This window comes from Typopeltis vanoorti, chromosome 4 (genome assembly GCF_054136105.1).
Source record: "Typopeltis vanoorti isolate ZY-2024b chromosome 4, IOZ_Tvanoo_1.0, whole genome shotgun sequence".
In the NCBI taxonomy this organism is placed as follows: Eukaryota; Metazoa; Arthropoda; class Arachnida; order Uropygi; family Thelyphonidae; genus Typopeltis; species Typopeltis vanoorti.
In genome coordinates, this window is record NC_143552.1 from 137216133 (window position 1) to 137229873 (window position 13741).

At 37.0% G+C, this 13741-nt stretch overlaps 1 protein-coding gene across 10 annotated transcripts in view; it reads right to left on the bottom strand.

Annotated features, from left to right (window-relative positions):
• LOC150107702 (tropomyosin-like) overlaps positions 1 to 13741 on the bottom strand; it is a 102940-nt gene that overhangs the window by 65170 nt on the left and 24029 nt on the right. The window contains exon 1 of one of the 10 annotated variants that reach the window (XM_090392018.1): positions 1184 to 1562. The exons of 6 other annotated variants lie outside the window; for them this stretch is intronic. In XM_090392018.1, the coding sequence (XP_090248144.1) occupies positions 1184 to 1324 (141 nt within the window). In that variant the 5' untranslated portion in view covers positions 1325 to 1562. Of the gene's footprint in view, positions 1 to 1183; positions 1563 to 13741 lie in introns of those variants that run through there. 3 more of the 10 variants (XM_090392017.1, XM_090392021.1, XM_090392016.1) reach the window with 3 other exon arrangements.

The window sequence follows — 13741 nt, forward strand, 5'->3', positions numbered from 1 at the left end:
CGCGTCAACTTAATGCTGAACCTTTCTTTTACTCCTACTCATTTTGAAAGAGAGAGAGAGAGAGATGGGGAAAAAAAAACCTCCAGTGATATTTACATTTTTCCTCAAACCCATCTCCAAATTTACAGATTGGACAGTTTTGTGCGTGATTGCCATTACAAGAAAGACATTACGATTTTAAGAAGTGATCCAAACGGTCGTGTTATAAATCTCGCATCGCTTTGAAAAGTCATTTCAGTATGAATATACTTTACTATTTCTTTAAAAACCTGAAAGGGGGGAGAGTCGGACAAATATTATTATTATTACGGGCGACTCCAGGGAGTCCTTAGACTTATACATTCAATCATTATTACATGACACTTCTAATTATATACTAGAAAATCTTAGATTATCGCAAACACAGAAATTTCTCATAAAACTGAAAAATTCGTTCTGAGAAACGAAATTTAAAACAATGGGAATTAACATACTTTATATAAAAATTGCATTTTGAATATTCACAAAATTTGCATTTTTTAACAACAGTGCTTCGAGATGACACTAAAAATCGGTTCTTAGAATGTCAGTTAAATTTGGAAACAATTTTACGATGCGACTTCTTGTATATCATGCATTCACGGAGGAGAGATGTTGGGGGGGGGGGTGTCTGTTAAAAATCACGACTAGAGGGGAGCTGTCAAACTGCGATAAGTCGTATGCCACCATATGAACAGCCAATATCTTATTAAATGCATTAAGTGAACCAAATGGTTTCATTTTCAAAACAATTAAAAAACAGTAAAAATAATGGATTTAGTTTAGAACGTAAATTATCTATTTTTTTGGAGAAAAATATTCAGATAATTGTCAAATCAGCTCTTAGTGAGCTCGCATCTTACGATTCTTAAAGTCCTTGACCTCACATCAATGAACTTCCACGCGCGTTATATAATATAATACCGATACAGTAACATTTTCCCGTCAATGGCTACCTATCATTACCGGCATTCTTATCCACGTTTACCTATATATAGCAAAGTATGATCTATACATAAAATTACTAATTTAAATATGGAATGTTACCTGAAAAAAATAAAATTTTCGCTCAAATTTTACAAGCCCAAACACGGCCTACAGATGGCCTTTTATGTAGTTTATTATTTTTTAAAAAAAATTTTTTCAAAATGTACTCTTAACTCACTTCCTCTCGTCGACGAATTTCCTCTTGAAGGCGTGCCTGTGCCTCATCAACAGCTTCTTTTGCTATTTCCAATTCCTCTTTCATAGCTCGCATTTTTTTCTTTAGCGCCTCCAATAATGTTCCCTGCTGTACCGACGCCATATTTCTATATTAATTTAATTCAGTTTCCAAAATAAAATCGTTCAACTCAAGCGAATATCAAGATGACCTCAAGTAACAAAACCCACATAACACAGCGATAGCCGACCATACAGCGGACGGGTATAAAATATGAAGGCGAGTAAGCGTTTATAAAACGATTCCGCAAATACAAGTAGGGCACAAATAGTGTTTCATGTCAAAATGTCAGTATTTCTGCAATTCTGATTAAAGCGCAAGCAGTATCATTACTTGTGCGAATTACTACAGTGGCAGCAGCAATAGTAACAAGAAACCAACACACAGCTATCTAAAAGAATCGCTACTTTGAACACATATCGCCGTTTCACACATGGGTGGAGAAGAGGATCACGTGACGCGTTCTCGCTTCACATATATGCCAACAGGTGTCCGATCCACTCATAGGTTAGCGTATTTAACTATCTGCTGCTGTAATTTGCATTCAAATCACGTTCAGCGTCAAAATGTTACCGCGCTTTTTGCCAAAAGCGGTGATATTAAAAACCACCTAGAAACTACGTTCTCTAACATCGTTTTTTTTTTGTATGTGTGTGTGAAACAAACAAAAAACTATATTGGGTGCAAGTCATAATTATAACTGCGATTAATTCAGAAGCTGAAAGTTTTATATTATATATAAAATAATTAATAAAAAGCTTTCTTGGTTAAAGTGGGCGACCAAATACGGCTTAACAAAGTGAAGTGACTTATAGTTAAATACACTTAAGCAGACTATAAAGTATTTATAAATTCTCTACCTTCCCGCTCACTGATTAATGCCGAAAAATTATTTTTCAGCTAAAGTGCAAAGAGCTCTATTTTTTAGAGAGAAGAAGGAGAAGTGAAGATCAAATATATTGTATTAAATATGGTTTAGCGACACCTGAGTGATGAGATGAGGTGGTGGGGAATGAAGATTCTGGTTAGTAGGAAGTGGAAAGAGTTGCACAGTCTCAGTTTCTACAGAAAGTGTGGCATCAATCAACAGTACAGACTACATGGTATTTAAATTAAAAAAAAAAAAAGAAAGAAATTTGACTTCTTGTAGAGCATTTAGAAATTTGTGGCAGAATGACAAATCACAATACCTATTTCCAATTATGAAGAGAGGTCTTTCTGACTGTAAAAGTTTGATGGCAGATGCGTAAAGGATCTAGATGATATGGCATGCTCCCTTTGGCTGGAAAAGACCTGGGTTCTGGGAATGCATGGTTTGTAGATATGAATGTCACCACACTTGACTGGCCTCCACAGAGTCCTAATCTCAACCTTACTGAATATCTGAGGGATGAACAGGAGCATCCATCCAGCAACAGTCCAGGACTTCATCACATGCCTACAGGAAGAATAGTCCAAAATTTCAATTCATCACTATTGTATGCTTGTGGAAAGTATACCCTGTAGGATTGTTGCAGTCATTGCAGCGACAGGAGGTCCTACACAATTGATTTCCTTCTTACCTAATTACTCATGCCATGATATGTAATATCCAAGCCACTTCTTATCCTGCTGAGCCATCATAGCTCAGTCAGTATTGACATTGCCCTTTTGGTTGGAAAGACTTGGCTTTGAATCTTGTCTAGGATGCAAAGAACCTTTATAAGGTATTTTCAACAGAAGGTCAGTTGGCTGTTCTCATATGGAGAGACTTTTCCTTCCAGAAACTCAGCTTTTTCATCCTGCTAAACTGGCAAATTGACCAGAAATACAATTAACAGACATACAGTGGTATCCAAAAGCTAAGTAGCCAAATGTGGACAAAAATTTATTGCCAGCATACTAATAAATTATGTTATAAATTTCATACAAATTAAATTGCAAGACATTCTGGCAAACGTTACAAATTTCTTAAGGACATTAATGTACAATGCTTACAGAAAATTATGCAGAGAGACATTTCTGTATGAAATATGCCCATCCTGAACTGCAATGCAGCTCTCACAACATCACACCATGCTTAGCCAAATGATTCAGGAGTTACTGAGGCAAACTGGCCCACTCCTCCTTCAGAGCAAGGAGGAGTAGGCCTTGTTTGTTTTCTGGAAGGGAATTTTGAGCATCAATATCTCCCTATTGCATCCTAAACGTGTTCTATGCGGTTGAGATTTGGGGAGATTGCTGGCCACTCAATTCCATTAATATCCTCAGCCTCCAGAAATATCTCCGCTGCTCATGTACAATATGGTGTGGTATTACGTTAAAGATACCAAGAAATTTTATACTTGGTTTTAATCCTTTTCCCAAGTAAGCAAAAAGCTTTGTGTGTGAAATATATTCATGTCTGAGCTACTTGTATATAGAGGCTAATGACTTCATATCACTTGCCTTAATATGTATCCCATAATGCAAAGCACACTTCCTTTCGGGATTGTATGATGCAATGTATAATGGAAAGGGTCACTACCCAGACTGGTTTCGACTTTTATTGAGGTCTCTTCAGTGGGAGCCAGACCTGGGAGAGATACCAAGGTTGAAGTAATGCAGAAGTCATATAAATCTCATATACAAGTAGAAAAAAGGTGCTTAACCTTCTTAATAAAAATCTCTGAATGAGAGAAAAATGTGGAAAGTTTTTTTACCTTGGGTGTATAATACATTAAAAATACCAAGAAATTTTATACTTGGTTTTAATCCTTTTCTCAAGTAAGCAAAACAAAGTTTTGCGGGTGAAATATATTTCGCACCAACCAATATATCTCGGCCAACCATGACGGCTTGGTTGGCCGAGTGGTTAGCGTATCTGCTCTGTAGCCAAAAGACTGTGGGTTCGAATCCCGCCGTGGGCATGGATGTTTTGCCAGCAAAGGTTGGTTGATAGGTAGAGCCTCTGCTACTAATGGCTCACACAAAACGTTATGCAAGTTTGAGCATGGCTAATAGTTGAAAGGGGGTCAATCGTTCGAAGCTGTTGGCACACTCCCCCTCGATGAGTCTTTGGACTCCCTGGAAGTGTCACATAATAATAATATTCTTAATAAAAATCTCTCATCCAAAGATTTTTATTAAGAAGGTCAAGCACCTTTTGTCTACTTGTGACAAAAGGTGCTTGACCTTTTGAATAAGTCATAAATATGAGATTTATATGACTTCTGCATTACTTTAACCTTGACATCTCTCCCGGGTCTGGCTCCCACTGAAGAGACGTCAATAAAAGTTGAAACCAGTCTGGGTAGTGGCCCTTCCCATTATGCATTGCATCATACATGCCCGAGAGGGGGTGTGCTTTGCATTATGGGATGCATACTAAGGCAAGTGATATGAAGTCATTATCCCCTATATACAAGTAGCTTAGACATGAATATATTTCATGCACAAAACTTTGTTTTGCTTACTTGGGAAAAGGATTAAAACCAAGTATAAAATTTCTTTCTATCTTTAACGTATTATACACCCAAGGTAAAAAAATTTCCACATGGTGTTGAATTGTCATCCATAAAAATTAATTCTTTGTCTATAGCACTATGGAACAATCGAATATGATGTTGAACTTTGTGGCAATATCGTTCACCACTCATAGTCCCTTTTTCCAGCACTTGTTGCTTGGTGCATCCATTAAGTATAAAGCCTCTCCACATTATGGCCCCAGTACCACCATACCTATCCCTTTCAAGAACATTCTTGTGATGGTAAGCAGCACCACTTTCACACCAGATCAAGTGTTCTCTAGAATCAGCAGAAAGACTAAAACAACTCATCTGTAAAGTGTACATTGGCATCTTGTCCAATTTTTATGAATACAACACCACTGAAAACATGCTCTACGACGAGCTGTGGATAAAGGGACGTAGACTATAGGCTGCTATAAATTGATACAGTCATACTTGTTGAGGTTTGGGGAAGGTTTTAAAGCTGCTGCTAATTCCAAAAACAGTAGCACTTTTCATTTGCATTTTTCTATTTGATCCTATGTGAAGGAGTATCCAAGGCATGATCTGCAAGTTGGAACTTGCAGACCATCCCTTTGGCACCGTCATTATGGTCATCCATAATGACAGTGCCAAATGTATGGTTTTATATTCACCAAGGCAAATGTCAACAGTTCTTCCTGTCTGTCCACAGTAAGACAGATCACTTCATACACAGTCTCTTTCTCTCTCTCTCTCTCTCTGAAAAGAAAATAAGAGGATGCAAACAATAGGATGCAAGTTTGAATCTTGTCCTTAGGTGGTATATGAACTTCACCACTGGACCTCCAATATGCTGGACGTGAGACTACCACCATGCTTATTTGGAGGCCTGAAGTGGCTTGAAAAAGTTCCATATTGTACATTTGTATCATAAGTGCTAAAGCAGGATTTCTAGATTATATTGAAAATACTGAATTAAATTAAATTAAATTGAAAAAATTAAATGGTTTGATCAAGGGTAAGACAAGGATGCACAGTATCTCCACTCTTATTCATCATCTATATGGATCAAATTATAAAAGAAAGTGGCATTTAACTGATATTAGAATTGGAGCTCTCAAACTTAGCTCTTTGCTTTATGCAGATAATGTTGACTCCTAAACAGATCTAGTGCAAGTCTCCAGGATTCTGTAACTAAATTGAATAATAGCTGTAACAAATTTGGTGTGAAAATCAGCAATAAAAAGACCAAAACTATGAAAACAGGCAAAAACACAAAAATTTAGCTGCATATAGAACAAATAAAATATTTCTGCTATCTAGGCACAGTCTTTAGTAAAGATGGCAGGTTAAATCTGGAAATAGAATAAGCAAAGCTGGTATGGTGGGTAGCCAGCTGAATAAATTTATATGAAACAAGAGAGAAATTAACAAAAACCCCAAACTAGCAGTATATAAGACAGTGTTCAAACCAGTTTTAAGTTATGGATCTGAGAGTTGGGTTAGAAATAAAGCACTTGATCAAAGACTGAGAGTTATGAGAAAAATTAGTTGAGTGAATCAATGGCAGAATCATATTAAAAATGAAGATAGTAGAAACTTGACATTACTAGCATTCAAGAATGTGCCAGCAGAGCTAACCTAAGGTGGTATAGCCATTTAAATAGAAATGGGCAAAGAAAGGCTAGCAAAACAGGTGTTTGATGCCAAGATGACATGAAAGAGGGCCAGAGGAAGACCAAAGTCTAGGCAAAACGATTCAGTCAAAAGTGAGTGCCTTAGAAGCACGAAATATTAGATGTTACAATATTGGAGTGCTCACGGGTAATAGACTGATTTGGAGGAAAATTGTTTATAGAATATTAGTAATAATGTATACTTAATCATGTAGTGCTGTCATAGTAACTTAAACACCCCTTGATATCAGGAAACTGATGATGATGATGATGAGAATTAAATTTATAAATGAAAAAAATGGCCCACTTGCAGTATAATGTACAATAGGTTTACAACCTTTCACAGTTCCATGTCACATAACAAAAAATGAGTTTTAATTTTTTTTTACATGTCTGTTTACTTTTATAAAGCACAATATCACTGAAAAATGAAACTGTAAAAAAACAGATGTTCTAAGTGAGTGAAAAATAAACAACAACTGAGGATTGGGTAACAATTACAATGAATTATGTTAATATTTTTATAATTCATACATGCACATTATAAAATAAATGAAGTCTACTGCCACATATGAAAATTAAAAACTCAGCGCAAAATTATTCAGTCTATTAATTTATCATGTAATTCATTATTTATATTTAAAAGAACACAGATGATGAAAAATGCAGTTTAAAATAATATACAGTGTACAAAATTCAAAAATAATTTAAAAAAAAAAAAGAAATTTACTTAAAAAAACAGCATCAAAATTAATATAAACTATATTTTAATATTACTCAAGGTAATGTAAATTATCACTCACTCACAGCTACCAAACTAAAATGTAATAATGCTTAATATTTAATGATTTTCTGTATCTGGACTACACAATCACAGAAAAATATCTGTTCTCCCCCCCACAGATGTGTATAACACACACACACAAAGCATTCAATTGGAACAAGTATTATCTGAGAGCCAGGATTATGCAATTTCATATAACAGTTATGGAAAAGACCTGAACTTATTAAGTGGTGTTAAAATTGGATACTACTGAAGCAGAAGAAGGCAATGCATATATGGAAACCTGATTGTAGTGAGGGAGGAACACTAAAAATGAAAATCAGTTGTTGGAAACAGTATATGGCTGTGACAGAGACGAATTCCATCAGTCTAAGGAAATGGGTGTTGATTTTGAATGGTAATTGTGATTATCATCCAAAATCTCATAATCATAACATAATAATAATCATGGCTTCTTATTAACTACAATATATTATGACAAAAATCATATAGCTATCTAGGGCCATCTTAACCCACTAAGCAACTAAAACAATACAATGGCAAGTTTGGAGGGTAGCAGAAAATAGCAAAATTATATCTCATCCATAAAAAGACTAGTTTTTGTTTCCAATTTTACAAACTTTCTTGAATTTAGGAGTGGCAAAATAGTGCTTGATTATGGGTGGCAGCACTAACAACAGCCATTCCATACCAACATAATGGTATAGAATATGTCCACATAAAATTTCTAGAAAAAATATGGTGTGTCCACAATGAAGTATAGAACAGCATCAGCATTATAATGTCTGGCAATTTCATGTGGTAAGCCTAGGTCATTGTGCACAAAACTCTGAACAGCACGACTTATTGTTGCATCCTAGACAAACCTGCTTTATCAACACATCAATGAAATTCTTTTACTGTCCATCCACACATTCAAGAACCCTGGCTGGCACAGTACCAAGAAGAGTCGATTCATGTTGAAGGGGAGAAAGGAATAACATTATTATTATTATTCAGACCTCATGGAGTCAAAAGACTCATCGTGGGAAGTCCTTCCTAAGAAACACAAAGTCAAATAGAAAACCCACATATACAGGGAGATACTTAAACAATCACCCTTCTCAACAATATGGTATCTTAAAAACACTAACCCACAGAGCTAGAGCAATCTGTTCCAATGACATTGCTCTCACTGCTGAACTTTCTCACCTACGTCACACCTTCTTAACCAATGGTTATAATCCCCATAAGATAGATAACATACTAAATGCTACCCAGAAATCCCCTCTAATTACCACAGAAGACTACAACAAAACCATTCCATACATTAAAGGCACATCTGAAAAGATATCTAGGGTGCTTAACAAACACCAACTACGCACAGTATTCAATCCTTATGTAAAATTAGCAACTCTCATCCGTTCACCTAAGGACAAATGCACTCCTTTATCACATCCAAAAATCTATGAAGTGCCCTGTTCTTGCCATCAAGCCTACTACGGACAGACATGAAGATCTGTGGACATCCGCCTCAGTGAACACAAAAAATATATCAGACACTTTCACTATGGCAATTCGGGTCTGGCAGACCATGCTTTGGATACCCCTGCACACAGGATCAATTGGAAAGAAACAAAAGTAATGCACAGAAGCTTCTACAAGTCAGAGAGGTTGTTCCTGGAATCAACAGAAGCCTTAAAACATACTGCAAACCTTAACAAGTATGGCTGTATAAATCTACCAAAGATTTGGGAGACAGTCATCCTAAGACCAAATTAATATTTATTACTTTTATATTATTTGATTTATTTTTTTATTTTATTTTATTTTTCAAACTTTCTAAGACTATCAATTTGGACTACTATTTCGAAACTTTGAACTTTTTTTTTTAACCTAGATGCCGGCATATTAGGACTTTAGTCTTTTGTTGCACGCTGCAATTACTTATACTAGCCCCACTGTTACACCGGATTGTGGTTGTCGTGCTTTTGTAACAAAAACTTTGTGTTGTGTGCTCTGAAGATGCTGAATATAATACCAGCGAAATATTAGCTTCTAAGTTAATAAATAGTTATTTTCTTATCCATCTGTGTTCATATCACACCGTGAAATCTATTACAACAAACACAAAGTCTATCAAGACTCATCGAGGGGGAGATCCCCCCCCCTAAGAAACACAAAGTCTATCATACCACTCCTTCAACTCATTGACTGTTCCAGCTCTCACCACTCCATCAGGCAATGGATTCCATAGTTCAACTACCCTCCATACAAAGAAACCACTCCTCACCCTATTGCTCACCGTTTCCTTTCATAACTTCCAGGGATGACCTCTTGTCATCATTCCTTCCCGCTGTTCAACCAAGTGAAAGAACTCCCCAGTGTCAACCCTGTAACCACCTCAACAGTTAAAAAGTCTCAATCATATCACCTCTCCTTCTATCCAACCAAACTCTGCAGTCCACATTCCCTCAGCCGATCCTCATAACTATCATTGTACAGTCCTGAAAAAACCATCTTTGTTATCCGCCTTTGTACCCTTTCCACAGTTAATTTATCCCCTTCAAATCCTGAGGAACAAATCTGAGAACAATAGTCCAAGTGTGGTCTGATCTGGGTCTTATACAACGGAATGATAACTGTTTTATCTCTGCAGGTCAGCATCCTTCTCATTATTGCAGCAATTTCACCACTTTTGCAATATGTTCCCTAAAATTTCAGGTTTCTATCAATCATCAACCCCAGATCTCTTGTCTCCCCTACTTCCTCTAGTATAACTCCTCCCATAGAGTATGCAGTGTCCCATCGATGTTTCCCAAACCTCAAGACCTCACATTTTGCTGCATTAAACCGACACTCCCCATTCATTTGCCCATCTATCTAGCTTATTCAAATCCTCTTGCAGGGCTGCTGCATCTGCACTATTACTAATAATCCTTCCCAGCTTTGTATCATCAGCAAACAACTGAATATCCCCTTGCAATCATTTGTCCTTGCAAACATTGTCAGTTGATATAACCTTTATATCAACTGACAATGTCATTGATATAAAGGTTAAACAATATAGGTCCAGTACTGAGCCCTGTGGGACCCCACTTGTAACCCTCTGCTTCCTTAAAACTTCCCCACCATACACAACTCTCTGATACCTATCAAACAGTCAATCCTGAATCCAGTTAACCAATCTGATATCCAGACCCATGTGCTGCAACTTAAATATCAGCTTATCATGTGGCACCCTGTCAAATGCCTTCGCTAAGTCTAAGAAAATGGCAGTATATGCCTTTCCCATCATCTAATGCTCTTCTAACTTTATCATAAAAGGCTAGTATATTGCTAAAACAAGAGCGCCCTTTCACAAATCCATGTTGACTCTCACAGATAACATTACCCTCATCTGCTGTTATTTTCAACCTATACTGTCCTTCACTACTTTCTCCAAGATCTTACTAACTACTAATGACACACAAACTGGCCTATAATTGGACACTTCCAGTCTGTTACCACCCTTATGCAATGGCACTATCTTACCTCCCTTCCATTCCCTGGGCACCTTTGCCAAAGCCAGACTTTCATTGAAAAGCCAGGTTAAAGGCACACTGTCAGTTCCCTAGCACATTCTCTCAAAACTCATCGTGAAATACCATCCAGTCCCAAAGCTTTACTGACATCCAGAGTACTCAGTATATGAAACACACTCTCCTCCTGTACCTCTAAACCTCAAACCAGCCCTATCCCTCTAGCATTAAAACTGACTCCTCTAGGATGAAATACTCCAATAAAGTGTTCATTGAACAATTCCACTGTGTCCTCTGCATCAGTCACTCTATTCTCATTTTTATCCCACAATATCATTCTTCCAGTCATTTCTCCTCCTATTGGCCACATATCTAAAAAATTCCCTAGGATTTTCTTTGGATCTTAGAGCTAATCTCCTCTCATATTCCAGTTTCGTCTTCCTTACCATACTAGTCACTCTTCTTTTCTGTGTCTTATACTCTTCATGCATCTTCTCTTCACCTGTCTCCATATATCTCTTGCATAGCCTATTTTTCGCATGCAATTCCTGTTTAATATTGTTTCATCCACTTTACTCCAAATTGTGTCCTCTTGTTCACTCATGGTATACAACTTACAATTGCTACTAACAAATATTTTTTCATAATTTCCCACATACTAATGATATCCCAGTCTTCCAATTCCTCCCTCCATGAAACTTCCCCAAGTTGACGTCTTAGACTATTATAATCACCTACCTTATAATTCCACATACATTCCCGTCTCTTTGATACTCCTGCATGTCTATTCATTTTCCAAGTCAAAACCATATGGTCACTCTCTCCAACTGGTGGGAGAGATGTCATCTCAATTATTATCAACTCTTCTGATGCTATAACCAAATCCAAAACTCTTGAATCTTTTGTTCTCTCTATTACATGTTGCCTAAGACATTTGTCCCTCAAGAATTCTAGAAATTCCATTCCCTTATTGTTACATGCATCTTCCTCTCTCCAATTTATACTATTGTAGTTAAAATCTCCCATAACAATCATTCTTTTTGCACTTGCCAAACTCAACTGTCTAAAAATTTCCTGGTCCCCACCCTCTGCTCTCCTGGGTCTGTAGCAACATCCCACTAAATATCTTGTCTTGCCCACCTCTACCTCACACCATATGCTTTCAAAATCGTTAGTGCTACTGCCTCCAAAGTCTCCACTCTTAGAGGACATAGGTTGTCACTTATCATAAGCAGTACTCCACCACCACGCTTTTCCTTCCTATCCTGCCAAAAAATGCTGTACCCAGCGACTTCTATTCCTGTTATTATATCATCTTCTGTTAACCACATCTCAGTGATTCCAATAATTTTTGGCCAGGCTGATGCTATCTGTGCCACCAATTCCTCTCCCTTATTCTGGATACTCCTGGCATTAGTATAAAGCATATAAATGCCGTTGTTTATATACCCAGCATTATCCCCCTCTAGACTCCACTGGGCTCAGTGTTAGCTGATGTCGTCCCCCCCCCCTTCTCCCAAGTACCCATTCCCATAAGAGGTCATCCCTGTTACCATCCTCCCAGGGACACACTGACTTGTTCAGAACAGCAATCTCTCCAGATGCCTACGATGCCTCCAGATGATGTATGAATTTGTCACCAACATGTGAAATCACGTACTTTATACATAAAATTTTCCAACTGTTGTGCAGGTAAAATAGTTACCACTTTAAAAATTAGAATTTTCATAAAAGAAAAGCTAATTTTCTAACATATAATAAACACTCATCATTGATTATCCTATTATTGGAATGGATTCACCGCCTTCTGCTATGTGCAGAAGTGTCAAGGGGTCTTTGAATCTGTGGTCAGGCAGTAAGTAGGACAACTGGTTCTTCTCTGCTGTACTGTCTAAACAGTTTCATACCAATATTGAAAGCCTACTTTGGTTTTCCCAAAGCACATTATTATTACTATTACTTCTCCATGGAATGTATTGCAAGAGGGGAAAGAACCCTGCTACCTTATAATACAAGGTAACAACCTTCAGTTGAAAAAAAAAAACATAATAATGGCTCCTCATATCAAGAAAATTTAATGCAGGTCTTTGTAACCAAAGGGCAGATGTCAGGTCATGTCATCCTTCCAACTACTTTAGAGACATGCAGTCTTTGACTGAGTTTTGAATACCAAATCAAAGCCTGATTCTATTCAATGCATAAAGCAGCTACTGCTTTAAAAGTGACATTCCTCTACATACAAGCATCTTGTTGAGAGTATCCCTTGCAGAATTTCTGCAAGTTATTAAGGCCCATAGCTATACTCAGTATTAAACTTTTACTTTTCTCAGATTTAAGTATCCTTTTCTCAGTGCTCCAAACTATATGAGGAGAAATGAGCAGCATGGCAAGGTAGTTGCCATAATGAGAGGAGAAAAATAAAAAAACAGAACATTATCTTGAACAGGATAAAGTGTGAGCTCAAATGACTACATGAAAGGTATAACAAGAAGAGAAATAAAAAAAAGTGAGCAATTGCAACACCATAATATAAGAAACTGCAAAGAAAGGCTGTTAGCAGCACATGGATAATGGTCAAGGAATGTTTGAGGGGAGCAGGATCAGGATGCATAGCCATGGATAATCAGCAAAGCAGGATATACAAAGAGAACTGTCATTTACAAGTTTATGACACCAGGTTAAGAAGAGCAAAATCAGATGATGTGTAGAAAGTAGTGAAAAATAAGCCAAACAAAATCCCACAGATTTCTTAAGCTATGTGGAAACTAAAAGGAAGAATGACAGGGCCAATGTAAATATAAAAGAAGGATAAACTGGAGGTGTTTAAGATATTAGAATTCCATATTCTGTATTGTGTATACAGCAAATATAATTGGAGGGGAAGATTGACTTATGTGTTACAAAAAAGTGCAAGAAAATTGGCAGTGCACCTGTTCAGACTATTTAAGTCTCACTGGCATGGTTCCCAGGATGTAGAAAGATGACAAAATAGTTCCATTATATAAAGCAAGTCCAAGGGAGAAAGGCAGCAAATTATGGACTGCTCAATTTCTGAATAGTGGTTAAGGGAATGGAGAAGTGACTTTAAGGAC